Below are 26,993 nucleotides of genomic sequence, written 5' to 3' on the forward strand. Positions count from 1 at the left end.
TTATAAATGTAGATATGTAGAACGGGGGCAACTATTGTGAACATTGTCTGATATTTTGCAGTGCTTGGGCAATTGGCTGGTTAACAACAGTGAGTTCGACAAGCCAATCAGATTGAAGCTACCATTTTAGCTTCTCTATTAGAAGCCGTACGGAGACATCCTTCAACAGAGTGTAGAGGAGAGGCCAAGCGCACAGGTAGCCATTTTTCTGCAGTGGAGACAAATGGCCAGTGTGGTTTTCCATGGTTCCAAAAGGGATCTTATACTTGATTTCTTCTCTTCACGGACTATATCAGTGTGTTATAATGTTTGCACCATTTAAAGGATCTGAGAAGAATGAAGATAATATTGGACGTAATCCACTTGATATTTTTATTTTTTTTCCCTTCCTGGAATCCATCTTTGTCCTAACTAGGTCATGGCACACCCATATGTCAGCATTTCGCTTCTGAAGTAAAAAAACGAGTGAATAAACAGCTTGCTTTAGTATGATATGTTACTATTGTGCTAAATATAAATATACAATAATAGGCTACTACTGTTTGTTTAATGCTGTAAAGGCACATCATTGACATTGCACACTAAAGAGGCCAAGTATGAATGTAGCAATATGTAAGTCAATTTTACTTTACTTTAATAATGTAAATAGCCTTAGAAATTAATACTGTGATGTTTTAAGCTTAATGTTTTGTAAAGGAAAAGTGGCAATGTTGTAATTTGAAGATTTGTACTTCAAATAGACACAAAAGGTAATGAGTTATGTGCCTATTGTTTTCTTGTAATATCTAATTTGCATGCCATGTGTCTCCTTAAAGCTTTAAGTTAATTTCTGCTCACGTTTCAGAAAACAAAGCAGTCAGAATATGAATGGAAATGTTACAAATAATTCAGTCACAGGTGCAAGGCTATTATTAAATGGTTCATTCTAGCTTTTAATAATTTACCCCCACCCCTTTTTGGATAATGGTAAGATATTTCTTCTCAAAAATGTGGTTAAGATGAATTGAACTAAGTACAAAGACCGTCAAATCACTATAGGAAATAGCTTTTTGTTATGTCTGCACTATAACAAAACTAGAAAAAATGACAATCTTAAAATCTTCATGTTACTTGCACTAAAATGAATGCTCTCAACCATGAAGGTAAGTGCATGCATCTGACCTTGCATCAAGGGCGCATTTTAATTTATCTTATTGTCAAGGCACATATAAACATATGTTTTCCACCCTAACCAGCAGATTACATAAGAGGCACCATAACATACTCAAACAGCCCAAGCAGTGATAAAATACTCAGAAATATTTACCTTTTCATTCTGATGAAATATATATGTAACAGGCCTATACGTAGAAGAAAAAGGAACAATTTCAGCTCGATCTTCAGATCCATTAATGCACATGGTTTCTTTTTAGATGGGACAGGGAGTGCCATTCCTAAAACAAAAAAGAGAAAGGGAATAAGATTTCTTTTGAAATCTCCAAGACAGTAACATTTAAGAAGCTGCTTCCTGGCCATCAAGAATGCAGATTATCCTAGCAATGTCTCTTAGAATAGAAAAATGCAAACATGGCTTTCCTCTTTTTTCCCCCCACAAAAGCAGGCGTGTCGTCAAAAGCCTCACTCATCAATTTGAAGATAAAGAAAAAACCTAATAAATTCTTAAATGGACAAATTATATTATGGCAGGCGAGGGGTTGTTGTACATGTTTAAAGTAGCTAAGGTTATGTAATGGTTCAATACTAAAACATCCACTGCCCTTGTCTTTTAACTGCCTAAATATGAATAATATGGAACAATTGGTTTAATGAAAACATTTTAGCATTTCCAGGTTTTATTACACATAACAGAATAGAAAACTATACATGAGTTCTGAGAAGAAAACTTTTTAAAATGTTAAAATGGTTCATACCAGATAAGAACTTACACTTAAAATTATGTAAACGTAATCCACGAAGATGACGACACCCTAGGGATAATATAAGTGTGTTTTAGGGGTAAATCTGCTTTAGAGGATGGTTCTCTGCCCCTTTTATCCAAAAGCGACTTTTTTTATGAACTGCTGTAATGGCTTCTCTGCTGTCTGCGATTTCAAAATGGCTTCTCCACACAATGCTGATCTTTCAGAGCTGAAAAACAAGCTGCGCCATTGCTGGGCGAGTGTCTGTCTCGGAAGAATCGTTTTGAATCCTCCAAATGCAACTCTTTTTTTCCCCTTTCTGTCTCTCTCTTAATCATTATCAGATATTGTATCAACAGTGATCAGGAAGGCTTCAGCTGCTATGTGTAGTGCGTGATGCATCAAATATAACCGACATGAAGAGCCATTTCGTGGCGCATTCTCGCTTTGCTGCGTTTAGTCAGCCGTCCACTCGAAAACAGGCTTGGTAAACGACTGTAATCTGAGAGTCTGGCTGTCTGCCAACCATTTCCTGCATCTGATCTGACTGCATACCACGCGATCGGCTGGGGCGAAAAAAGAAAACCGTTTTAAAGTTGTACTACAGCATCTCAAGCGGACAGTTGAAGAGAATTTACAACGAACCTCTATTTTCCTTCTTCAAGAACAATCGATGCATGGGGTCGGCATTTTGTTCTCCTGCAAAAAAAAAAAAATCTGTCCTAGAAAATTATGCAAGCAAAATTGAATCCTTTGTTTTGGTCACGAGGAAAATTCATGTTTTTTATGCAACTATGTTTTACAAACTATCACTTTTTTGGCAGTGTTAAATTGCAGTGTGAATTTTAAAGTTCATTTCTGTAAATGTGCTTTTTTATAATATTGAAATCGTTTATTTAGGCCCAGGTGCAGAACAGGCAAAGATTGTCATGTAATGCCTCAGAAAACATTGTGTGAAAAATGTAGCTACTCGGAGCTGTAAGGTCTTGTATGCAACTGAAGCGGAAAGGAAAAATCCGTACAATTAAATGGTCTTAATACCTTCCACTGTCAGACTGTTAGGCCTGAATGTTTCTTTTCTTATGGTGATCTGATAAGAGCTAGTTTCAGTACTGACGAAAAGGCAGACGAACCGTTGTCGACTAGTTGGGTAGTGTGGGATCTAATCTTGTATTAGAACGACTATTTATGTATTTATAAAACCACCGGCCTATATCTAGGCTTTAAACCACGTTAGTCATGACAGTGGGTCATAGGGTCAGCATTGTTGGAGGTTTTAAGCCATTAATGGAAATTGAAAACCTTCTCCTTGGTCCATAAATTGCGCACTTACGGGTAGCAATGGGAGATTCCTTTGTGACTGTTTGTTTTTCATGTCTGAATTATTGGAACCAATTTAAAACCAAACGACTACCGGTCCTTTTGTGGGTGATTATTTGCAGTAAGATAAATATTTTGGTTTGAGCAAACGTTCAAGTAGTGTATCGTGGTTTTATTCACCTTCCTTCCCATATCCTTACAGCTAATTGGTAGTCTTGAAAACCAGATGGTTTTATGAAGCCGCTGAATCTCATTGCGCTGAGGATTATGTTGCTAATGCTTATGAAAATAGTACACCTGTCTCTTCCTATTTACAAGCAAGGAGGTTCTCGCCATTGCAGTCTTTTTACCTTGAGTGAGCGAGACCGCTCAGTATTTTGTAGGCTATTCAATCCTCTTTGTGCCTAATGCGAACGATCGTTCTCTATTGGCTAAATAAAGTCTAGTCGATTTCTGGCGAATGAAAGTAACTGCCCCTTAAGAGGTCATAGCTACAATACTAAATTCAAGCACTGGCTTTCGTTACATGTTGTATTAGATTAAACATAAGTAATGTTTAGTAGTAGATTTGGTGGAGTGAGTGATCAGCAATTCTCCATTGAACGTGATTTCTTTCCACGATTTATTCCATGATTTACATTTAATCGAATTGCAATTAGTTTAAAGCCTCACACCGAGAACAAAATGACGATTGTTTGTTTCACGCTAAACTGAGCATTTAGAATGTTTGATACTGAATAGGCTATGTAGTTCCTCTCATATTCGGGCAGTACTCGATTAAGATGCATGAACATCAGTTATTATAGTTCTATAGCCTAGTAAAATATTTTAATGCTTGTAATATTACTTCCTTGCATTTGATTGCTTGTCCACAACCAAATGTTTTATTTATTCAATGTAATGTATGCTAATGATTACATTTAAATATTTACAATATAAAAACTAAAATAAGGATTTATATTCACCCAGGTTGTTTGATTGCCTTGCCTTCTGTGAGTCTTATCATTGACTGACAACCTGTTTAAAATGAATGTATATTCTTTATCTTTACTATTGACCCGACAAAGCATGTGCTGTTGTCTTGAGATATAGTGTATACACATTTCAGCTGCCTTCAATGAGCTCATTAAAACTTGCAGCAGCTTTGTGTGTTAGAGTGACTGATAAAATAGCATACCGTACAAATCAAGTACAGCAGACTAATTTATGAGACTGCAAGATTTTTCTTAGTCAAACATTTGTTTTCAACTGAAGTTTATGTTTGATCTCTGGTAGATGTTTATGTTTGTTGCGAAAGAAAACCAAGGTTTGCTGTGCTTTTTTTCTTCTCTGGGCCATCAAATAATGCCTTTTGGCAGACTAGTGGGCTATAACATAGTTAATCTTTCTCTTAATGTCACTGTTGTGTTACAGTTGGCCAGGAGGCTTTGATGTCCAGTCCTGATGAGTGGATACCAAACATACAAATGTGCAAAATACTGGTATACAGATCTGTAATTCTGACATTGCATGTATGTTCAGACCTATTTGGTTTTCCTAAGTGTAGGAATTCTAACTGGCAATATTCCAGAGTGTAATTTCTAAAGGGCAGGCTGGGCCCCCAGTGTACTGGCTCAATTGTCTACATATTGGTGCAGACTGATTCTGTAAGGATACTCGACAAATCATTTCAATTAGTCTGTGGCAAATCATTAAAAAATGATCCTGAATAGTTTGATTTGGAGGCTGCTACTGGGTGTCTGTTTCCACAAACCACGTTCTCAACCCTGAGTCAAATTTAGTGGGGGGGATTTGGGAGCATCTGGGGTCAAGACTAGTACTGGATGCAAGCCAGAACAGAACTTAGTCTCCATCAGAGTAATGGGATAGTAAGAGATGACATTCTTTAGATATTGGAGACATTAAACTGAGATCCTCACCACAGTTAATATCCTGTGGATTTTTATTACAGTCGGGGCTTCTGGACAGATCCCTATAATTATGCCCCAGCCCAATTGGCTAAGTAAGTGCCTTCCTTTCTATGACCTTGAGTTGCATTTGAAAGGCAGAGCATTACAAAATGTTACGTGGTATTGTCAAGCACTGGTCTGTACCTCCCATTGGCTTCTTTGTCTTGCTGGAACACTTTTGCTAATGTATTTCTTGCCATTATTATTATTCTTTCATAGATTTTTCAACCGCCTGGTAGGTTTGTAACAAACTGCCCATTATTAGAGGGATATGCCAAAGGGAAATTAAGTAATTTTAGCCTCAATTCGCCAATTGATGGTGCTACAGCAAATGGTTAAAAATGCAGACTTTGACAGGCTGTAACTGTGTAAACCTGGTGACCTAGAATCCTTTTTTTTTTTGTAGAACAAATTTTTCCCTACCACAAAAAGTGTTTTAGATTTTCAGCATTGTCTTGGAAACTTCTTAAATCCCAACATAATTTAGGTTGTTACACTTAAAAATGTGCCCACATGTGGGAGTGCCCTAAACTGTTTAAGAAAAAATGATAAAACTTGGTGTCTCTGTTGACATTCAATCCTGAGGACAGCTTCATAAAGTATTAGCCTGCTTAAATCACAAGGTGGCGCTATAGATCTCATTTTTATAATGGAAAAATTCACTAAAAACCACCGTTTTGAAACTTGCTACAGTGACACATCGCATCCATACAAGTATGAAAATGAATGTTTTGGTCACTGCCATCTTGATTTGGTGGCCATGTTGAATTTTGTTTGTTTATGTACTACTTATTTTCAGCTGCCTGATTCACATGAAACTGGGCACACTAAGAGAAGGTACCTCTCAACCATCATTAGCCAAATTGGGTGCCGATTAGCCGTATGGTGGCACTATAGCATGGCGGCGCTATATTAGTGAAACTAATCGAACTAGAAAAAAGAATGTATATGTAACATATTTACTTGTGAAAGATAAATTGTGTTGAGAGGCATTTGATGTACACTGTGCCTATGACTGGCTTCTTCTGGAGTCCCGCATTGGGCTTGACATATTGCAACTGTCCTTTTGATGACTTTTGATGACATTCCTCTAGATGGCATCAAAGCACTTGCAGGTCTTCTGAGCACATTCTTCTATGTTTCTTTTGGTTTTTATGTAAAAAAAAAAAAGTTATAATCATTTATGACATATTTATATGTTATCTTTTTTCTTTCAAGTAGGCCATTAGCATCTTGGTTTTCTGCTGTCAGCCTATAAACATCAAAAAATAAAATCTGCAATATCTTATTTAATACTTAATAAAATAATGTTATATTAAATATACATATATATTTTTAATATTTCATCTTTTATTTGGTGTTTATGTTTTTTCTTTGAAGCATGGCATTAGTGCCTTTGTTTTCTTTTTGCTCACATCTTATCAAATATATTATAATAAAAAAACAGGGATGATTATGTAGTCATCTACACATTTTCTTAAAGGCCTAAATTAGTATTCTTTCAAATACATTTTCAGGAAAATTACATATGAATAGTTTCGGTTGAACTTAAAGTTATAGCAGTGAATATAAAAGGTTATTTAAAAGGGTATTCCTGCACTTTTGCTATACAGGTGCCATTTCATAAGGAAATTACGTTGCAAAAGACAAAATAAAGCTACATTTTCTTTAGCTTTCAATGAAATTGACTGGAATACAATTTCATAGGCATGATATTTTCATTTTCCATTTTCAGTCTTTCTGTTTCCAAGCACTCCTTTGCTTTCACAAGCATGCAGGGTGTGAATCGTTATCAATAGGCCTTTTTTTGTTCCTGCCCTCCAAGTAACCTCTAGTAAACCAATCATATGCACATGTAGTGAATAGATAACAAGAGCAAGGGTGTCTGAAGTGTAAAATCTCATTCTTTATTGAACTTCAGAAATTCCACAGGGCAAGTTATGAATGACGTGGCTTTGACATTAAAGGTGTGGCTAATGGTTCCAACCCCAGTGGTGGCAGTCTGTGTGAGTGTTCCTCTGTGTGAGTGTTCCTGTGTGAGTGTTCCTCTGTGTGAGTGTTCCTCTGTGTGAGTGTTCCTCTGTGTGAGTGTTCCTGTGTGAGTGTTCCTCTGTGTGAGTGTTCCTCTGTGTGAGTGTTCCTCTGTGTGAGTGTTCCTGTGTGAGTGTGTGTTTCTCTGTGTGAGTGTTCCTGTGTGAGTGTTCCTCTGTGTGAGTGTGTGTTTCTCTGTGTGAGTGTTCCTGTGTGTGTGTGTTTCACAATCAGATCACAGCTACTCAGTGTGGTTAGCCCGAAGAGAGGGAGGAGGCCCTGTAACCAGCTACAACAGCATAAAGGTCAGAAAACAGCCGGCAGTATGCAAATGCACGCACAGAGTGTAGGCTGCTCGTAGCCTCATTGCCGGGACAGGCATCACAACAGAAAGAGCAGGAGGAGGGGCCAGCTGCCAGGTCTTCAGCCTGCAGGTTCCTGGCTGCGTATGAGTGCAGGGTTAGGTTAACCACAGATCAGTTTCCGGACACGCCAGATAGCTCGCCAAGTTCAAGAAACCTGAGTACGGGAGGAGATGGCAGTGCCGTGATTCCACTTGCCTGGACTAGTCTCGGTCAGCCCGGCAGGTTCCTGTTTCTTTTCCTTGATTACAAGTGGTTCCCTGTGGACAGGCGTCTCAGTGCAGGGGAAACCGATGATCATTGCTGTCCCACGTTGGCGCTCTGGTTTTTGCGCGCAGGGACATGACACATAACGGCTCGGCACCCAGTCACGGCAGGCGGCGAGAGGAACTTAAAATTGTGATTGTGGGAGATGGGGGTTGTGGGAAGACATCCCTTCTCATGGTGTATGCCAAAGGAGATTTTCCAGAGGTAAGCTGCCATACAGGGTCAACACATCTAATCATCCTTCTAATACAGTTTGAACTGAATGGTGTGTTTGTGTTAGATCATTGGTTCATACCTTTTCCTAGTTTGGAAAAGGTATAGCAGAACCTTGTTTGAATAGACTGGTTTCAGTTCTTGAATCATTATCACATTTGTAGTGGTTTCTGATCCCTGTAGAGAAACTGCTACTGTATGGTGGCAAGAAACCATTGTCTGGTCTTGACTGTTGACAGAACAGCATTGCTCTGTTTGGAGGTTGCTATACTCGCATGGCATGCATGTGTTTTCTGTGACATTCTATATTTTAACGGCACATTTGCTTTCAGTGTGGTGTGATAGTTGTTGATAAAAGTAAGGGTATCATAATATGTTAAGGGTAGCTCTGGGGCATATAGGCATGGGGTAGTTGGGTTCAGTTGGGTTAAGATGAAAGAGCCCAATCATGCACCAGCTCCCCTGCTGGTTGATCGGATGCAACCCCGCCCTGTTAAAATGGTAATGAAGTATCTTCCTCTGGCTCACGTCTGTGCGAGCCTTACTTGTGAACTGCAATGTGATAAGAAGTGTCCCTTGGATGAGGGCACGTGCTTGTTGGGGGACAATCAATACAATCGAAAAGTAACGGCATCTTCTCAGACACATTCATTCGTTTTCATGGAGAGATGCAGCTGGGCTGTGAAAGCCTTTTCCCCCCTCACCCGCTTTTTTAGTTTTTGTGTCTGACACATTTTTATGTGTTTGATTACATAGCCTAATAATTTGTACCCACAAAAAGTAAATGTCAGACAATTTATAACTACAGTAGAAATGTTATAATAAATATAATAAGTGTAGTCTCTTTTTATTAATATTCACAATCAATTCATCTAAAATTAGTGTCTTAAAATAGCATCTTTAAAACAAAAGCAGTGTGATATTAAAATTACAATCACTGGACAAGATTAGAATTAGGGGGACAGGAATGTGGAAATTCACTATGTGGATTCATCTCGGAAACTGAAATCTTTGGCTTACAGTTAAGGCACATACACACACACAGACACAGGTGTCCAGATGAAAGTTCCCAAGAGAACATACCTATATTTATTTAGTGCACAGAGAACATGGAGGCTTTGGTAAATAGAATCAAGAAAACAAATGTCTGATTGACCATGACCTTCAGTGTTGTCATGGTGACTGTTTAGTGGAATTAGCTGCCAACGGCTTCCTCAGTTGGTCAAGCCAGAGGAATGGTTGTTTTAACCATTGATGCTAACAAGCCATGCCTTCTTCAATTCACATACACTCACTGGACACTTTATTATGTTTGATCAATATTATAATGCTGAGGCTTATTATTATTTTTTTTTCAAGGTAGGTACCCAAAGGTATTCAATGCCTCTTTGTTTGCTGATATTCTCTTGCAGCTTTTGTTTCCTTTCTCATGCCAAAAAGAAGCACACAAAGACCATTCTGTAGTACATAAATGCCCCAAAAACAACCCCAGAAAACCAACATTAAAAGCATTCTATTTCCTTTTACAGAAATATGCTCCATCTGTGTTTGAGAAGTACATCACCACAGTCAATTATGGAGGCAAAGAAGTCATCTTGAATCTCTACGATACAGCAGGTGAGAGCTTGCTGGACGGGTATATCAAGACAAAAGCGGGGGTGGGGTTATTGGGTAACTTCAAGTATGCCAGCCATGTAAGAACTAAGGTCTTCTGCTTTTAAAGATTTCAATAGTCAACAACCACAGAAAAGACAGGGAGCACCACAGTGCAGTGTAATAAAAGGATGTTAGTACTGTTCTTTAATCCAAAACTTTATTTTGCCTGTGACCAGGACAAAAGTTTAAAAAGAGAGAGAATTGTTCTGAGTGTGGCTTATCAGTTTCACTCATAAATCAGGAGCTGTACTATGTATCAAGTACTAAAGTATGCATGTTGAAATTCCACATGGCAACAAGAGTTATGAAACCTACAAACAAGTCATTAATTTGAGCTTTTGGAGCCTTTATTGAACCTTCAGTCTCAGAGTATTTGTTTAATGATTGTTGACTCAACTTACCATTGAATATTTGTGAATCATGCATATGCCTGACGACAAGAAAACCTGGCCTTTGTTACCTAATGTAAAAAAGGTAGGTGAATTCAAACAGCAATGGTATAGCTATGCACTATTTCAGCAGCACTGTTTTGTACATTGCTTCAATTCACGCAAAATAGATCCTTTGCTCAGTCTTTTGTTGGGTTGAGGATTCATTAAATGTGTTTGTATATTTGATCCGTTAGGCCTGTGCTATTATCAGTCAATTGGAAATTTCACTTTTGGCTTTCAGACATAGTCTACTCATGAACATGACAATCATTTTATTTTGTACCAATTTTGGGTAATATCATGTTTCAAAAAAGTTTTTTGCCCACAGTGCAGAGAGATTGAGGAAGCAGGCCAGGGATGAGCCAGACAGAACAGCTGTGAGTTGAATATAGATATGAGGGTCAACAGTGATTCTATGCAACTCGCATTAACACAGAGCTTGATCCAAGACGACAGAAAGGGTGGGGTAGCCTCATCTACCCATACCCACCCTGCCAGCCATTCGCTTGCAGGCTATTTCTGCTGGCCCGTGTCACCCACCGGAGTGTTTCAGGAGACATGGATAAGCTATTTCAGGGTGGATGAAGCAGAAGTAGAGCTGGTGTAGACAGTAAATTCAGACTTTGTAGCTCTCCCTTGTCATTTGAGGGAGGGCGTCAATGCCTAAAATGGATTTGTGCCTTTGATACATCCTCGCCGTAGGAGGAAACGCCACAGTGTGTCTGTCAGTCTCAGAGATGCTTGTAGGGCAGAGCAGCAGCACGCCTTCACACACTGCAGTGCTGCAGGCTGCCGTCACGGCAACAGAGGATGTGGTTAAGATGTCACCCTCAGCCAAAAGACAAAACAAAATGGAAAACAAATGAGCATTTCAGGGAAAGATGTTCATAAAATTGAAACTTCAGTCATGACTTATTTAACTAACTAAATAACAATTCAAATATTTTCTCACTGGATTCAATTTAGTACCTTTGGTAACCTGAATGTATGAGTTATTGCTATTGATTGCAGTGGGAGAGAGGCGATATTGTCAATATGAACACACATCTGCCATGAGCTCTCTTGCCATTTATTTACTATGTAAGCCATGGAAATTGCCCCTTTGTATTCTGAAGCCTGTTTTATCACAACAACCTCGTCCATCAATTAGGGAGAGCATGGACGCACACATATCTGTGCTGGCAGTAAGCTATGTTTCTATTTTCTAGCTGAGCTAAGCATGTGCTTCATTGTCAGAGTACACTGAAAACACAACTGATACAGGAAAACTGCAGGTCCCCATCCATGTGCAACAATATGTCCAATTCTGTGCAACCATGCGTGACTGCCAGCTATAGTTGATACTTGTCGGGTCAGGATTGAATGCTAGAGTGTTTCAGTAAAGCTGAAAACCAGTTTTTCTAGCTTCATCTGGCTGCCCCTGTGAGAGAGATATTTCATTTAGAAAATGATTGTCCCAGCCCTGATATCACTGGCTTGTAGTTTATGTTCAGTAGCTCATTGACACAAAGATACAAAATGGAAGTGTTTGGTAGCTTGGTATTTACTGGCCCAACATGCTGTGTGGTTCTCATTTATAGTAACCGATGATGACTTTGGATTTCACCCAAATTAAAATTATTCTGCAGTGATTAATTTATGAGTCACATTTTCAAACCTACACCAATGTACAAGCCATTGTGAATGAGTGGGACAGAGGCTTGGTCTCTTGGAAGCTACTGAAAGACTTGCTGCCCCAGAAGCTTACCAGCAGGACACAATACAAAACTTGCCATAAAGAAGACTGTATCAATTACTGTAATGGAATGCAATTGTATTTGTTTATACCCTGTAAAAATTGCCATTGTGTTGTAGGCATAAAAGGAAGTGGATTCTTCACTTGTAGGAGGAACAATAACGCTGTGTTTGCTGAACACAGATAAGCTGCTGTGACGATGTGCCTTTGTGCGTGAGATTTCATGCCTATGTCAACACTCCTCGTGGGGAACTTGCTGAAGGTCTTTTATGAAGTGATTTTGGTGATATATAAAACAGCATTAACCCTTTGAAGAGTTAACCCCTTGAAAGGTTTTTTATAAAACATTTTTTTCAAAGTTTTAAGTTAAAATTGTTCATTTAAATCACATATTTGTGATCTTACACGTTAAAGGTTTTTAAAAAAAAAACTTTACAGGATTTGATAGTTTAATCAATTGCCCACAAATAACCATATTGAAGAGCATTAATTTAATCCGTTTCAGGAAACAGTTGACATGGATCATTCTGAGAAGTGAACAGCCTTCTGTGTAAATGCAGTGTAGTCCAAAATGCTGCAGCTTATCTTGCATAGACAGCTAAACAGGGCATCCTCACTCATAGGAAGTGCAAGCAAGAGGCAGGAAGTTGAGGTTTCTCTATATCTTTTCACCAACACGCCTTTGTACATTTTGTAAGCTGTTGCAGCAGTTAGTGAGGCAGAGTGACATGCCTCATTCATGCTTCTTCTAATGCTGACTGGTGTGATAGCACTTAGTCCTGTTTCCTTTGGACAATTCCTCCAACACAATGGCAGCTCAGTCCATTCACGTTGAAAATAAACAAACACGAAAATATGCACATAGACAGTGGCATAAAGTCCTTGCTCTTTTATAAAGTCCTTACTTATTTTGTTTCCTGTCTGCCTGGACTTTTTCTCTCTCTCCAATTTCCCCAGTGAGTTTATGGAGATATCTGTATGAAAGTAATGTTGTGTGAATTCCTGCCAAGAAACAAGGTATTGACATTACCCTGGCCAACTTAACAGGGAAATTTCACCTACCGTTTCATCAAAATTGCCAGACTTGCTTTTAATATAGACTTCCCTGATTTGTTTAACTTTTAATCCTTTTATATGTTTATACTCAAATTATAGAAATAGCTAACCTAACTCTTGAGGAGTATTCTGAAGAAACTATGCCCATGGTATGAGAGTTACATAAAAATAGATCTTAGTGACCTTCCACAATTTCAGAACCTGGAAGAGTGTCATACTTTCATAAGTCATTGTTAACACATTATGGTCCTCTGCAACTAATCATCTGAATGCAGTCACCTTTTCTCTCATGTGACAGTTGTAGCCTACTCTTTATTTCCGAGGTCTTAAAGGTGCTGAATTGATTGCAATTCATTTTAGACAAATTGTAATTTAGTATGGGTAACAGTAGGTTGTTATTGCTTACAGCCAAGGTCAGAAGTATGGTCACTAATTCTCTCATGCAGTAAAAAGCTCTCTTAGAAGGGCTTTTGTCACAGCTTCCCATTTCTTCATAACGTTTGATTGTACAAGACATAACTGTTATGTGACACATCATATCAGATCCTACTTCAGGCTGTTGGCAAATTTATGTATCGCAAAATAGCAACGAGTAATGTGTAAAGAATACATCCATAATGGCTACTTTCCAGGACCGTAGTTGTCATATAAACTGGGGGCTCACTTGAGGCTAAACTACACTTTCTGTTTCAAGTGTCCATTGGGGCTTAGAAGTGTTTGGTTATCAAGTAAGCTTTGCAGTCAACAGGTCAACCATACCATTTTAAAGGGCACAATTTCAATTTCCAATTTGTCACAATTAACTAGTGGAAATGCTGGAACATTAAACTCAATTTTTTGTGTTTGTGTATATGTGTATTAATGTTTCAGGTCAAGAGGACTATGATCGACTTAGACCACTTTCCTACCAGAATGCCAACCTTGTGCTCATGTGCTATGATGTTACCAACCCCACCAGCTTTGAGAATGTTTTGATCAAGGTATATATTTTTTTCCCCTCATGCTTTTCCTCACTAACCCTGACAGCAAACTCCAGCAGAAGGAATTCTGTGAGCAAAAACATATGCAATCGCATGAAACCCCACCCCTGAACCAAATTCAGTTTTTTCCATTATAAGGAATGTGTACTCTAAAGGAAAGACAGGCATCTACGGTGCCACATCTCAATGATTAAAAGTGAAGACTGACATCAGTAGAATTTATTTCCCTGAGGAAGTGGTGCATATCACTATATGCGTAAACCAGATGTCTGTAATGTTACTGTAATGTTTAAAAAAATGTTCTTTCTTTTATCTCTCTCTGTCTCTGTGTGCATGTGTGGGCGTGTATATTTATATAAGGGGATGGTAGGGTGAAATGTATTGAGTAGAAAATACAGTATAAAGCCTTTCATTAGGATCCTTTCATCAGATGCGTTAGACAAGGGTTTTCTACTCACTAATTACTGTTTTAATAATGCTGCCCACGCCACGTCTCACCCCTCTTCTGTTATATCCCTGCCCTGCATTGCTTTCACTGGAGTGTCCTTAAGGAATTTCCCTCTGACCCCCTGAGACACTACAAACTGTTCTTCAATAACAACCTCTGTGAGGATCTGCATTTCTCACAACTCCAGACTGTATGTCTGGCCTTTAACTTGACTGACGGTGCTGGAACAAGCTGTTTTGGACATCTTTATTGGTACATAACTCACACACCACAGGGGTGTAAGGCACAGAACACTCTGGTCTGTAGTTCAGAGACCATAAAATACCCTCCAAAAAAGTGATGCTGTGCGTGTGTGTGTGCGTGCGCACATTTCCCCCAGTTTAATTTCTTCAGCTTGTGGTATAGAAGTTTTTTTAAATGTCCCATGATGCTGAACTCATGATGATGAAACTTATCTTTGCAGTCTCACTCACACAAGATCTTTTGGCGTGTTACTATTTCCCACAATTATTTCCCAAAAGGTTTCCAAAAAGGTTTTACGGAACTTTTCTTTTGACAGTTATGATCATCTGATCAAACATAATTGCACATTATATGCAGTTCACTTACAATCTTGCACCTATTTCAAATTTGAATCCTCTCTCAGTGGTACCCAGAGGTGAACCATTTCTGCCGTGGCATTCCTACAATTCTTATTGGCTGCAAGACAGACCTCCGCAAGGACAAGGAGCGGACCAGGAAGCTGTGGGCTTTGGGTCAGGCCCCCATCACATATATCCAGGTAAAGAGGAGCACCTGTGCACAGTGTTCAGTTACTATTGCTCTTATACACTCTGAGCACGCCTTGTTAATGAGAGACGTCAGAGGAGAATGGCCAGACTGGTCAAAGCTCACAGGAAGGTGACAGTAATGCAAATAACCACTCATTACAACAGTGGTATGCAGAACAGCATCTCTGAACACACAACGCATCAAACCTCTAAGTGGATAGGCTACAGCAGCCAAAGTCAAAAAAATCTAATAAACACATAATAAAGTGATCACTGAGTGTATATCAGACAAATTTAATGTTTTCAAACATATTGGCAGAGTAGTGCAGGATAGTTATAAGGCCTAGGCTTGTAACTGAGATCCAAAGCAGGGCAATGGCTGTTGTAGCCTTCTAGCTCATATTTACAATAAATCAATTCAAGCAACCATTTCAGTTCTGCTGGAGCTAAAACACTCTCCCCTAGTCTGTCTCCCACCAAGTTATTCCATTCCTTTCCAACTCTGTTGTGATCCATTCAAACACTGCTGAGGACGTGTGGTTCATTGAGAACTGAACCACAGCTCCAGCTGACTTTAACAATAGCCATTCAGCCATAGCGCAGGTGTGCTCAGGTGTGTGCTCAGGTGTGTGCTCCTGTTGTATCTGGGCAGGGTGAGGAGACCAAGCAGCAGATCAACGCAGAGCTATACCTGGAATGTTCAGCAAAGTACAGGGAGAATGTGGAGGACATTTTCAGAGAGGCTGCCAAACGGGGCCTGGCTGGCATTCGGAGAGCCAGGCATGCACGCAAGAAGAGCGGGTCTTGCGCCCTGCTTTGATCACATGACTTGCACACGACAACTGAGAGGATGTAGTACTCCAAACTGTGTCTGCTCTTGCTAAAGACAATTCTCTTTTTTTAACTAAATATTTTAAATATTATTTTTTAATGGCATAAACTTACTTTCCCCCCCACCTGGTGAAGCTGAGTGGGCGTGCATTTTTTGAGCCATTCCAGGAATAACATGTTGCCCAACCTCCATCAGGAAGTCCAAGTGCCTGAATCCCCCACATGTTTTGGGATACTGGCTGGACCAGACCCCACACAATGTTTCTGGGGAGAAATTGTATGCTGCTAGCCCATTACTTGGCTGACGCTGATATATTATTTTGTATTATTGTGTGGCAATGAGATTAAATATTTTAAGATTCTATAATTTGTGATTTTACACACTATACCCATATTTATGAAATAGTAACTATCAGTCCACAAATAGAGAAATCAATCAATCAATTTAGAGTTTTTCCATCTAATTAAAGCAGCTAGAATTAATTGATTAAGATTGATTGTTGGTCATTCTCAAACTGATATATGCATTTACTTACTTCTTTGGCTGTAAACACACAAATGTGCATCTGTTTTTTGGCATTGATTTCACACATTTTTATAAAAGCAGTATGATTTGTTTTTAAATAAATTGGATAAATAAATTCTGTGCTGGCCGTCTGGTTCTTGTGGAGCGTGAGACAGCATCTGTAAATTCTGACACAGTTTTCTGACACCATGGCCTTTGAATTTGTGAACATGCTGCATTCCTTCCTGCTGTTCCTCACATAACTCTTTCAAAAGCCTTTTCATGCTAATGCTAATGTTTTTCTTCTGTGGCGGCAATGGCTTTGAGTCATAAAACTCTCACTGAGGATGCAGTGAAAATTCAGTCCTTCGATGGCTTTTAGAAAACAATTTTCAAGACACCTGCTTTATTTTTCAATAAGCACTCTAATGACGTGCATACACACACATAAATAAAGTCAGAACAAGGCCACAATTGGAACATTAAGGACAGGTAGGTTTAAAAAGGTGATTTACAAGATGAAGACTGAGAAATAATATTATGTACACAAAACTTGACAGCTAAGGTTAATGTTAGATGATAAATCCTGTGAACTCATGTGAATTTGGTCACCTCAGCTCAAAAAGCTTTTTACAATTACTATCGAAGTCAACAGAAGCGAACCTGAGCTGTAAATGGCACAACATTGCATGACATTTTTTCTCATTTTAAAGCTTTTGGATTTCGGATCATTGTCTTGCAGGAATGCTCAACCTCTCCTCAACTTCCAACCTCGCAGTTGGATACTTTAGAGGGCATGGAGAATTCAAAGTTTAGTCCTGGAATTATAGTGACTTGACTCATTGAAGCCATAACGAGTAAATCACCTTTTTAAAAAGAATAATCCAAAAGGTTTCCTAACCTTGCACAGGGCCTTTTTCCTTATTTTTATCATTTATAAACAGTAAAAAAAATGAACGAAAAAAGCAATCTACTATTTACAGCTCAGGTTTGCTTTTGATCATGTACGGATTCATTGTAATAGACATTTATACCAGTGGTGCCCACATTTTTGCACCCCATTGTACACTGGAAACTGAATTTGAGAGAAATATTAATCATCAGTAAACCAATGGATGTACCATTTTATGCTAATTCCACACCCAGAATCAGCTCAACCTTCGTTAACTTTTTGTGCATGAAATAATGTAAAATGAGGGACTGATATGAAAAGCACTAATTCCTACACAGGTCACCTGATATGGATGGAAATACCCTCAAATTAAATCTGACAGTCTGCACTCATATTCATGGCTTTATTTAAAATCCAGTGTGAAGGAGTACAGAACCAAAAAACAACACATTTAGCAAGAGCCATTGTATACAGAATAACGGTCTATTCTTAGAATTTAAGAAATGGTATGCTGGTGAAGCCAGATAAAGTAACAGGGGCATAACAGCACAGTTGCCGCACAAGTGCTCTCTCTGCACCCACTACTGTCCTAAATTTAACATGGGATATTTATACTGTTGCAAGGATAAGAGATGATGCAGAGAGCGAAGGGCACACAGTGTACAAGACTAAATAATTCACCAGTGTACTGAGGAAGGTTATAACCAATTACAACACAGACACAAATGAAAAGGGGACTGAGGTTTCTCAGCCAGGAAAAACGCTGAGTAAATGACTTTCCATTTTACCTGCAATTCTGCACTTGACGATATATATTTCCAGAAACACCGTCATACAAGGAAATCATTACATGAGCACCACCAAGTGATGACACCATGAAATTGCATAAACCCTTGGTTGAGGCTTGAGTTGAGTGAGCTTGCTTTTATCAGACTAACACTATTAATGACTATCAATGAATGAGTGTTAAATATACTTTTACACCCCCCACGGCCACCTTCCTCCCAAAGCTGTTGAATAAGAAAGGATGTGAAAACATCTCAGCAGGTCAGTTTTAATCGTTTTATGGCAATGTACAGTCCGAAAAACACAACAAATGTTTTTGTCACTGAACAAAATGTTCATCCCGGCTCTATTGCGGCTAGGAAGACAAAGATCATGCATGGCCCACTGCCATTCCACAGGGTAAGCAAAGGCCCGGACACCAAAGAGATCCCGTGCTATATGTGCAAACAAAACTGAACACGACACAATGGATACAGCATTATCACACGTTTGGGGAAAGGGAAGGAAAAAAAATCTTTGTTGTGCGTTGAGGCGGCCATGTTACAAATAAACTGTATATTCTGTCAATGAATTAAGGATGAAATGCTTTTGTTTATCAAACACCAGTTTCTGCATTATTACAGAATAATGAAATTAGAATACAAAGCTCCCTCATGGATGGCTTGCAGGTAAAACAGAAGGGGAGATCATTACACATTCAACAGTGACAGGCAATGCAGCCGCTGTTTGTAAACATAACTTTTCTTTTTTTCTATAAAACGGCAATGTTTTTTAGTTTTTTTAATCACTGAATGAAATCACTGAAGGCAACTGACAAACTGACCACTGTGTTGTAATGTTTGCACCTCTGTAATGCCACTAATACCTAACGAACAATCCACACCTCATTTTACTGCCATTTGGTTCAGGTTTAGAATCCATCGGCAACGTAGTTACGGCTTTGGCACGTTGTCTGCTGAACTACGTAGATTAGGTCATATTAATCCAGAGATCTCAGCGGGTTTAGCAGCAAAAGCAAGTGTCAACTGATAACCATTGCAGGTTATACCTCCATGGCTATTCTACTTCTTACCATGACCATCTCCAAAGGTTAAAAAAATCTAACAAAACACATTTCATGTTGTATAAATGTCAGAAGTTCCTGAACATGTTTTTTTTCCAGAATCTGTATGACATTTCACAATATAGCCATGTCAAGAAACAGAGAATTTACAATTAGACATGTGAGAAGGCAGTAGTCTGCAATGTGATGCATGCACTTTGATCAAAGGGCAGTATTGTGACAGCATATCTAGTCTATGCCTATCTATACATTATATTCCTATTCTTATATATATATATATTTATGTCTTACATTGCAATTCTGAATTTCTTTATTCTATTTCTGTATTGCATAAAGTTTGAGAGAGCAGGCTCCCGCATACGTACACAATGCACTCACGCACACAACCAAAATCCGTTGGAAAAGAGAGAAGAAAAAAAAAAACTGTTGATATGCCAGCGACTTCAGGCCTCCTGGGTTTTTTGTGGTTCCACGGTTATACAATTCCCCCTGGAACTGGATGTGCGTGAAAAAAATACAAAACTACACAGGTCACCCACCAGACGCAAAGAAAACTCAGCATGGCCTTGATCAAACAGCGAGGAGTCCAGCAATGTCAGCAAGATCGCACGGAGAGGCTCTCTCCTTTCTGGAACCATCTGAAAAAAGGGCCCAACGGCTGCGCCATTTCTCCTCACTAGGCTGTGTGAAAACCTAGAATTTCCCCATTCCTCTCCTTCTTCCTATTCTTTCTTCCGCATTTTCCCGTTGTTTTCCTGAACCTTTTGGTGAACAACTTTTAGCGTTGTGAGGAAGTTTCCCAGGAAGAGGACGAGAAACGTCAGGGCCAACATGAAGACCTGAAATACACCCACCGCCCCCGAGGAAAAAAGCAATTACCCACAATGGCCTAGACAGCAAGTTTTAAATGAGTGCACCATGATTCATCCCTACATAACCTTGGGACAGCAATGGCGTGTGTTCTCTGTAATAAGCAGAAATTGTTCCTGTCTGCAAATGTTGACTGAGGTTTTGAAGTTACTAACCTCCGAAATAAATCAGTTAAGAGATTTTCTCATACAAATGAGTTACTAATCAGCTAAATACAAAATGGCTTGGCCCACAGCCAAGGGCAACAATGTTATTTTGAATTTGAGGGTTATGTTAACAAGGAGCATTGTCACTATAACCTGCTTACAAGCCTTCACTGCACTTCACTGCGCTTTTTACTACCGAACTAGCTAAGCTAACCCTGGCACATCAAATCTGTCAAACCAGGGGACAAGTTAATTTAAGGATCAGGAACAAGGGGCAAATGGAAGAGTGTAATCACATATTAAAAGAGCGTAGCTCCATGCTCACCTGCCACTCCTTGCAGTCCTCATGTCTGGACAACCCAAATAGTGTCACTGCATTATACAACTGCCAGAACTGCCACAAAAAAAGTCAAGAGCATTTCAATTAAACTTGGATCAAAAGAATACCTGGATACTGCTTCCAGATTGGCTGGCTTACAGCTATGAGCAATGCCAGCACTCCAAACTCCATTAATCAGAATACAATAGACCTTAGACACAGGTAATAAGATATGCCCATCAAAACAGCTGCTGCCCCAGCGAAACTGAAACATGCTCTGCTTTTAGCCTTGTTCACCATGTAATGTGGTAGGACAGTCCAGGGCTTGAAGGTGAAAGTGCACAGTTATGCTGCTGCACAGGAGGGCTATCGGCACACCCACTAGGCGGCTGAGATCACACCACTGTTCAGAGGTCAGTACTGGACAGTTTGTCCCAAACTTCACCTTCTCAATGTTACTGCTCTGCACTTTGGTTGCTGACACCCCCCCGCCCACAGACTGACAGTCACAAAGGTTACCCAATATCACTTCTGACGTCTGAGGGAGTGCACTTACGTGGCCAAAGAAGAGGAAGGGGAGGACGAAGGTGAGGCCTCTCCACATCCACGACTGAAATCCCTCTGAAGTAAAAAGCCTCATGACATCAGAACACAAACAGGAAATCCTATGTGGTCCCAGAATGCCAGGATCTTAGCCATCTTTCTAACAGAAACTCTTCTGTTTGTCAATAAGCCGTTTTCCATCCTTGGTAGCAATGAGGTTTCCAAGCCAGTACATCAAGATTGTAGGCTGCCCGACACCGCCAGTGCCGATATGTCAAGAATGTGAACTGAAATAACTGGCTGATGCCCCCATTGGTGTTGAATTCTTGAGCAACTCCATCAGAAACCAATCGACAGATAAACCGATGTACTTTCACTGTGACTGACTGTAATCCATTAACAGATATGAACAAGTTATTCAACAATAACAACAAAAAGGCTCAGGCACACCTTGTTCCCCAGTCAAGATACACAAGACACACACATTCAGAATCCCTTTCAGGCCATTGACCAAGCTGCAAACCAGCTGTCTTTCAGAACATTTTCGATTGCTGTAAAGTAACTCACCCACTGTCAAGTCGAGATGATTTCTTTCCCCTAAAGCTCGTAACCTGTAGAGGCAGCCGCTTTGGTAGTAATACTGGAGAAACTGTACAAAACCTTTAAAGCAAGAAATCAAGTTAGCCCTCCTAAAGAGGTTGGCTGATAGTTTTGCACATTATGGTGAACTATTCCTAAACTATTCCTAAAGCTGAATCCATAATGTCTCAATTAAGGTTAAGAACTTTGTTTAACAGCAGTGTCAAGCTGGGACCCAAACTTGCAATCCACATAATAAAACTCTGGTGCTCTTCCCCAACAGCATATACTGTAGTGCCCTACCAGCAAACACAACGCAGTGATCCTTCTGTTTTATTGGAAGCTTACTTTGATAGACGCAGAAGGCCAGGAACTGATTTCGGAACATCCGATACATCACCCCCTCGGGCCTTTCCAGTGGCAAAACAAGAGAGACCAACACTGGGATCAGGCCATTCACTCGTTTGCTCATGAGATACAAAAGCACACCTGAACTCTGTATGAAGTGGCTCGGCAGAAACTACGGTGGAAACATTTCTAAACCTTGATTGTAAGGAAGGACCTGTGTAATATACACAACTCACCATGTCAGCATTACACCTGACAGAAAGGTTGAGACGTAGTGATGCACAACCCACCAGCCTTTTATTCTAAAGGGAAATGACAGAATAAACAGATTATCTCAGGTATCACTTATTCAGTAACTTCAGTTAGAGTACATAGAAATCTTGATGGCAATTAAACAGGACCAGTCAAAAGTTTGGACATACCTTGCCCTTTTCTGCTTTTTTCAGATGAAGGATTTATTTTCTCTGTTTGTAATCAAACACTTCATATGTGGTCAAAGTGCAGATTCTCAGCTTTTATTAAATGGTATTTTTCTACATTAGTAATTACAGTACTTTTTATATGTAGCCATGCATTTCAATGTTTGAGATAAATGAACATAATGTCAAATAAAATAGTAATGTTTTGTATTTTAAAATGTTTGCATACAATGACTTCCTGACACCTGTGACCCATTAACACTATCAGGTTCTAGTATCACCTGTAAGACAACCTGAAAACAAGATATCCAGACTCTGGTGATGTTGCTAGGTCACATACCTCAGGAAGTCATGGCATACAAAGAATATGCAGCCAAAAACAAAACATGACTATTTTACTTGACATCATGTTAAACTTAAACATTGAAATGGGGGCCATGTATATAAACTGCTGTAATTAGTACATGGTGAAACCAAAATGTATAAAAGCACAGTTTAATAAAAGCTAAGAATCTGCACTTCTGACCACATGTGAATTCTTACAACAATATACATACAATTGATTACAAACGGAGGAAATAGGGCGGCCTGTAGTGCAGTGGTTAAGGTAAATGACTGGGATAGGCAAGGTCGGTGTAGCCACAATAAGATCCGCACAGCCATTGGGCCCTTGAGCAAGGCCCTTAACCCTGCATTGCTCCAGGGGAGGAATGTTTCCTGCTTAGTCTAATCAACTGTATGTCACTCTGGATAAGAGCATCTGCCAAATGCCAATAATGTAATGTAAACTTTTGACTGGTACTGTACATCCATTTAAACATGCCAATCCAGTGTTCTGTTTTTACAACTATAGTAAATGCCTACACCCAAGCAACATTTTCTATTCTGACCAATTCCAAAGCTACATTTGACCAGAAGAAAAGTGGACCACCCATATGCACTGTTTACCTGGACCCATTGCTCCGGAGAATGCTCTCCCGTATGGTCAGTGTGCAGTAGTACCAGACCAGCAAGAAGTTGAAGATTTCATCTGTAACTCTGAAGCAACAAACACACACAAGCGTCACCCTTACCTGTGTGTCTCATTCATAGGTTTGTCACTGAAAATCAGGCCGCAAACACTGCTTTGGTAAAGAGTGATTGACTGAAAATAAAGCAAGATAAGCCCACTTGGACCAAGGCAGATGGAGCTCACCTGTAATTCAGCAGGAACCAGCATGTTACGGCACCGAACATCAGGATTATAGTCATGTAAAGCTTGAACTTCTCATATTCATCTTTGTACGCAAATCTGTTTGTGGATGTGAACAAAAGCATAATTTAAGCAACGCTGAACACCATAAGTCCTTTTTTTCTTTTTTCTTTTCTCTTCTAGATCTTTTGTCTAGTGTTTCAGTGCTGTTTTTATACACCAATAACCCTCTTAAAGTGCCCCTTATTGTTCTAAAGGTAAAGTAAAACTGATAAATAAAATGGAAAGTGCTGTGACAAATCAAAATTTGAAAGAGATGAGTAGCACACCTACATTTACACAGTAACACAACATTTAATAACATCATTACAGGTGGCAGTGTATGATAAAATGTAGGAAAAGCAAGTCTCTACTAAATTTTCAAATGGAATACAATGTAGTATCCAGGACGAGCAATACAGGTATCAGACCACTACATTACATATAGATCTTTCAAGTCAACTTACTTTGCCTGGGTGCTGAGAAGGGTTACATTCACATTGCCAAGGACCAAACTTAAGTACAACCTGAAACAGAGCAGCACTTATGAACACAGGCCTGAAACCAGTAGTTTAAGGAAGTAGTTTGATAAAGCCTTTCATTCAACACTGAAGAAGTGTCACTGCTAGTATTTTACAACTTAAAGTGAACCACGTGAACTTACCCATTCTTCTTTGGCAAATAAGCTTCCATATCAAAGAAGGCATTTTGCTTATCTTTGATCTGTGTCTGAATATCCTTGATCTGGTCGGTTTCTTTAGGACTTCTTGCTTTTGCACACCTGGGGAACAGGTACATAGATTGTTTTGCTCAACACATAGGTAATATGAAAGTGGATGATATCCAAATGGCTGATCAGGTTATTGTTTTGAGAACCAACGTGGATGGCAGCCGGATGCTGCCTCCAGTTGTACACATACACACCTGTGTAGACTGAGCTTCAGGTCTTGTAGGCCCTTCTTCTGTTTGCTGATGGAACTGCTACATGTCATCTGAAGTTGGGTAAGTTCGTCAAGCTTCTGTCTGTATGTTTTGTGCATTTCCTTTGACATAAAAGAAGGAAGAAAAAAATACAATTGGGTGCAAACCATGTACAGCAGATATCCTTGAATGGATGTGCTACAGCACATGATGACAAAGCGCAAAGTCTACATATGCATGTAACACTGGCTGTTCAGCACTATATAATATCGACTTCCCACATAAGAACTCTCAAAAGATGCATTTCAATAATTAAATAAATAGAAATTGCTTAAGAGACACCAAGGTGATAGTATAAGACGCTTATGGAGGTAGTGTCCAAAAATAGGATGGATGATGATTTCTGTTCAGTACTGTGTTTCAGATTCAACAAGAAAATGCATTAAGCTTCAGGTCACCATGCATCTCATTAAAAGCAATGGCATTCTATGTTTCAAATATGCACAATACAGTAAATACTAGCTATACAGAAAATAACGTTTTGTAGCATATAACAGAAATAGAACAATGCTATTATATGGTCGTTTGTTTTGTGCCTAATACATAAAAAAATAAACAATTTTTAGCCTGACGTTATGGTTTGGTTATATTTATTGATCTCACAAAAATGAATGAAAAATTAAAAAAATTAAATGAAATGGTACCCTATGCAATCATGTGAAAAATAAACAAGAAGAAAGCAAAACAAAAAATGGTAAATCGTGATCAATGATAAACGAACGCCGTCTCACTAAGAAAGTTATGAACTCGGGTGAACTGCGATTTAGCTATCTGTACTACAATTAACCAAAGACCAGCACACTAGACTGCTACGCCGAACACCTGCATACGTCAGCAACTCTAACTTAACCCAAGTGAACAACTAGACTTCTCAACCCAACCAGTTTTCGGTGCTGAAATTATTTCAAAATGAACTTGACTTGTGTGCCCTGTCTGTCATTCACAATCTTTACCCAACAGTTAGCTAGCAACCATGGGCACTGATTTGACCCAAGTCAACCCAAGTGAATCTTCAGTTAGCTTCATATAGCGACCATGCTATTCAGCTACTCTCGTGTCAGGCTGCTAAAGGAAATCTCTGAAACCAATTAATGATAATGTTAGCTAGATTAGGTGATACAAATGTTGACAAACTAGCTAGACTAGGTACCTGGTCTTCAAAGTGATTAGAGTGACTTCAGACTGTCATCGTAGGCTAGCTATAGGCCGTTGGCTAATTTGAAACAAAAGACATTGTAGCCGGTTAGCTAAATAGATAGCGACCCGGAGGTCGATGAAGCCAACTAAACAATCTATCTTGCAACAATGCAGAGACATGCGTGTCACTGGTAACTAGCGAGATAGCAAACACGCGAGCCACCAATGACTCATACAAGAGCTAGTCAATCTAACCCCATAGTTTGTTAGCTAGCTGATACGGAGATAGCTAGGATGGCTAACGTTACAAAGTACAAACACTGATAACCGGATAAGTCAACTTCTGTGACAAAAGCAGGCCAGTACGATTCGTCTCGTCTTAATATGACCTACCTGCAGCTGCTGAAATTCTTGGTCAATTTCTTCCCATTCATTTTGGCACCTTTGTAGTGACATCTTTATTTCTCATAGAGCTCTCCCACCTCTCTGTCATTCACACAGTACCACCCCCAGTACTCCACAGCTGTACACCGTGCAGTAGATCAACTCTCTCCAGCACAATCTACTCTAACTCCCTCCTCCCAGCTCAGTGGTACTGTGCATGCGCGCTATACCGTATCTACACAAGCGTCAGTTTGGAGCAAGTACTGCGCAGTGCACTAATTTCTATCTCATGTGGATTAATCAGTACAACTATTGTTGCCTGCTATGAACCGGTCCAGGATTTGTAGAACTCAAATAATCTGCGGAAATCCTCGTCTGAAATGATGCCAGTTTATGAATACTCAACGCATGACGTTTTGTCTCGAACCACTTTCGCGCAGGTATATACCTCCCAGTAACACTGTCTGAACCAATAAAATGGTTCTTTAAATAAATGGTTATTTAGCCATAACCAATGGTAAGTACAGTGCTCTCTCTCATTTTTTTCCATAACAAAATTAAATAAGACGCAAATATATTGCCATTATATATGTCCATTGTGTTAACTGCATTTCTGTTTTTTAGTCCATGTAATGTCTTAAAATAATGTCCCATTTCTATTTTAAATTGCTGAAACTCTCTCACTCTCACTCACATATGACATATGATACATGCTTCACACATAATAATAATAATAATAATAATAATAATAATAATAATAATAATAAGTGAACATATACATAACGAAAGCCAAACCTACAGAGTCTAAAAGTTGAATGACAAACACCAGTACTAGGACAGTAA

General features: G+C 39.3%; 3 protein-coding genes across 3 annotated transcripts in view; 1 reads left to right on the top strand and 2 right to left on the bottom strand.

Annotated features, from left to right (window-relative positions):
- Positions 1–2,357, bottom strand: part of LOC133140077 (histone-lysine N-methyltransferase SETD1B-A-like) — a 28,968-nt gene extending 26,611 nt beyond the window's left edge. The window contains exons 1-2 of the mRNA XM_061259633.1: positions 1,926–2,357; positions 1,307–1,433 (exon numbers count right to left, since the gene is read on the bottom strand). The gene's annotated coding sequence lies outside the window, so the exon portion shown is untranslated. The remainder of the gene's footprint in view (positions 1–1,306; positions 1,434–1,925) is intronic.
- A 5,156-nt stretch (positions 2,358–7,513) lies between these two features.
- rhof (ras homolog family member F) lies at positions 7,514–16,588 on the top strand. The gene is made up of 5 exons (XM_061259641.1): positions 7,514–8,031; positions 9,570–9,657; positions 13,789–13,898; positions 14,993–15,127; positions 15,769–16,588. The coding sequence occupies exons 1-5, from the start codon at positions 7,903–7,905 to the stop codon at positions 15,934–15,936; spliced, it is 630 nt and encodes a 209-aa protein (XP_061115625.1). The 5' UTR covers positions 7,514–7,902; the 3' UTR covers positions 15,937–16,588.
- Positions 16,589–17,728: 1,140 nt separating this feature from the next.
- On the bottom strand, positions 17,729–26,341 carry tmem120b (transmembrane protein 120B). Its single transcript, XM_061261138.1, has 12 exons — positions 26,160–26,341; positions 24,573–24,691; positions 24,313–24,429; positions 24,116–24,175; positions 23,613–23,708; positions 23,366–23,455; positions 22,235–22,300; positions 21,999–22,060; positions 21,639–21,731; positions 21,085–21,149; positions 20,535–20,603; positions 17,729–20,032 (listed from the first exon to the last, which is right to left on the bottom strand). Exons 1-12 carry the CDS (start codon positions 26,220–26,222, stop codon positions 19,916–19,918), a joined length of 1,017 nt encoding a protein of 338 aa, XP_061117122.1. The 5' UTR covers positions 26,223–26,341; the 3' UTR covers positions 17,729–19,915.
- Positions 26,342–26,993: the final 652 nt, after the last annotated feature.

Source organism: Conger conger, chromosome 11, assembly GCF_963514075.1.
Source record: "Conger conger chromosome 11, fConCon1.1, whole genome shotgun sequence".
NCBI classification, from domain to species: Eukaryota; Metazoa; Chordata; class Actinopteri; order Anguilliformes; family Congridae; genus Conger; species Conger conger.

Bases quoted from the DNA above. Each gene is read 5' to 3' on its own strand.
- rhof (XM_061259641.1), top strand. From the start codon at position 7,903: ATGACACATAACGGCTCGGCACCCAGTCACGGCAGGCGGCGAGAGGAA. The intron at 9,658-13,788 runs GTGAGAGCTTGC...TTAATGTTTCAG, and splicing joins GAATCTCTACGATACAGCAG to GTCAAGAGGACTATGATCGA. The intron at 13,899-14,992 runs GTATATATTTTT...ATCCTCTCTCAG, and splicing joins TTGAGAATGTTTTGATCAAG to TGGTACCCAGAGGTGAACCA.
- tmem120b (XM_061261138.1), bottom strand. From the start codon at position 26,222: ATGTCACTACAAAGGTGCCAAAATGAATGGGAAGAAATTGACCAAGAA. The intron at 22,301-23,365 runs GTAAACAGTGCA...ATTTCCCTTTAG, and splicing joins CTCCGGAGCAATGGGTCCAG to AATAAAAGGCTGGTGGGTTG. The intron at 20,604-21,084 runs GTAAGTGCACTC...TTTTTGTGGCAG, and splicing joins CCTTCCTCTTCTTTGGCCAC to TTCTGGCAGTTGTATAATGC.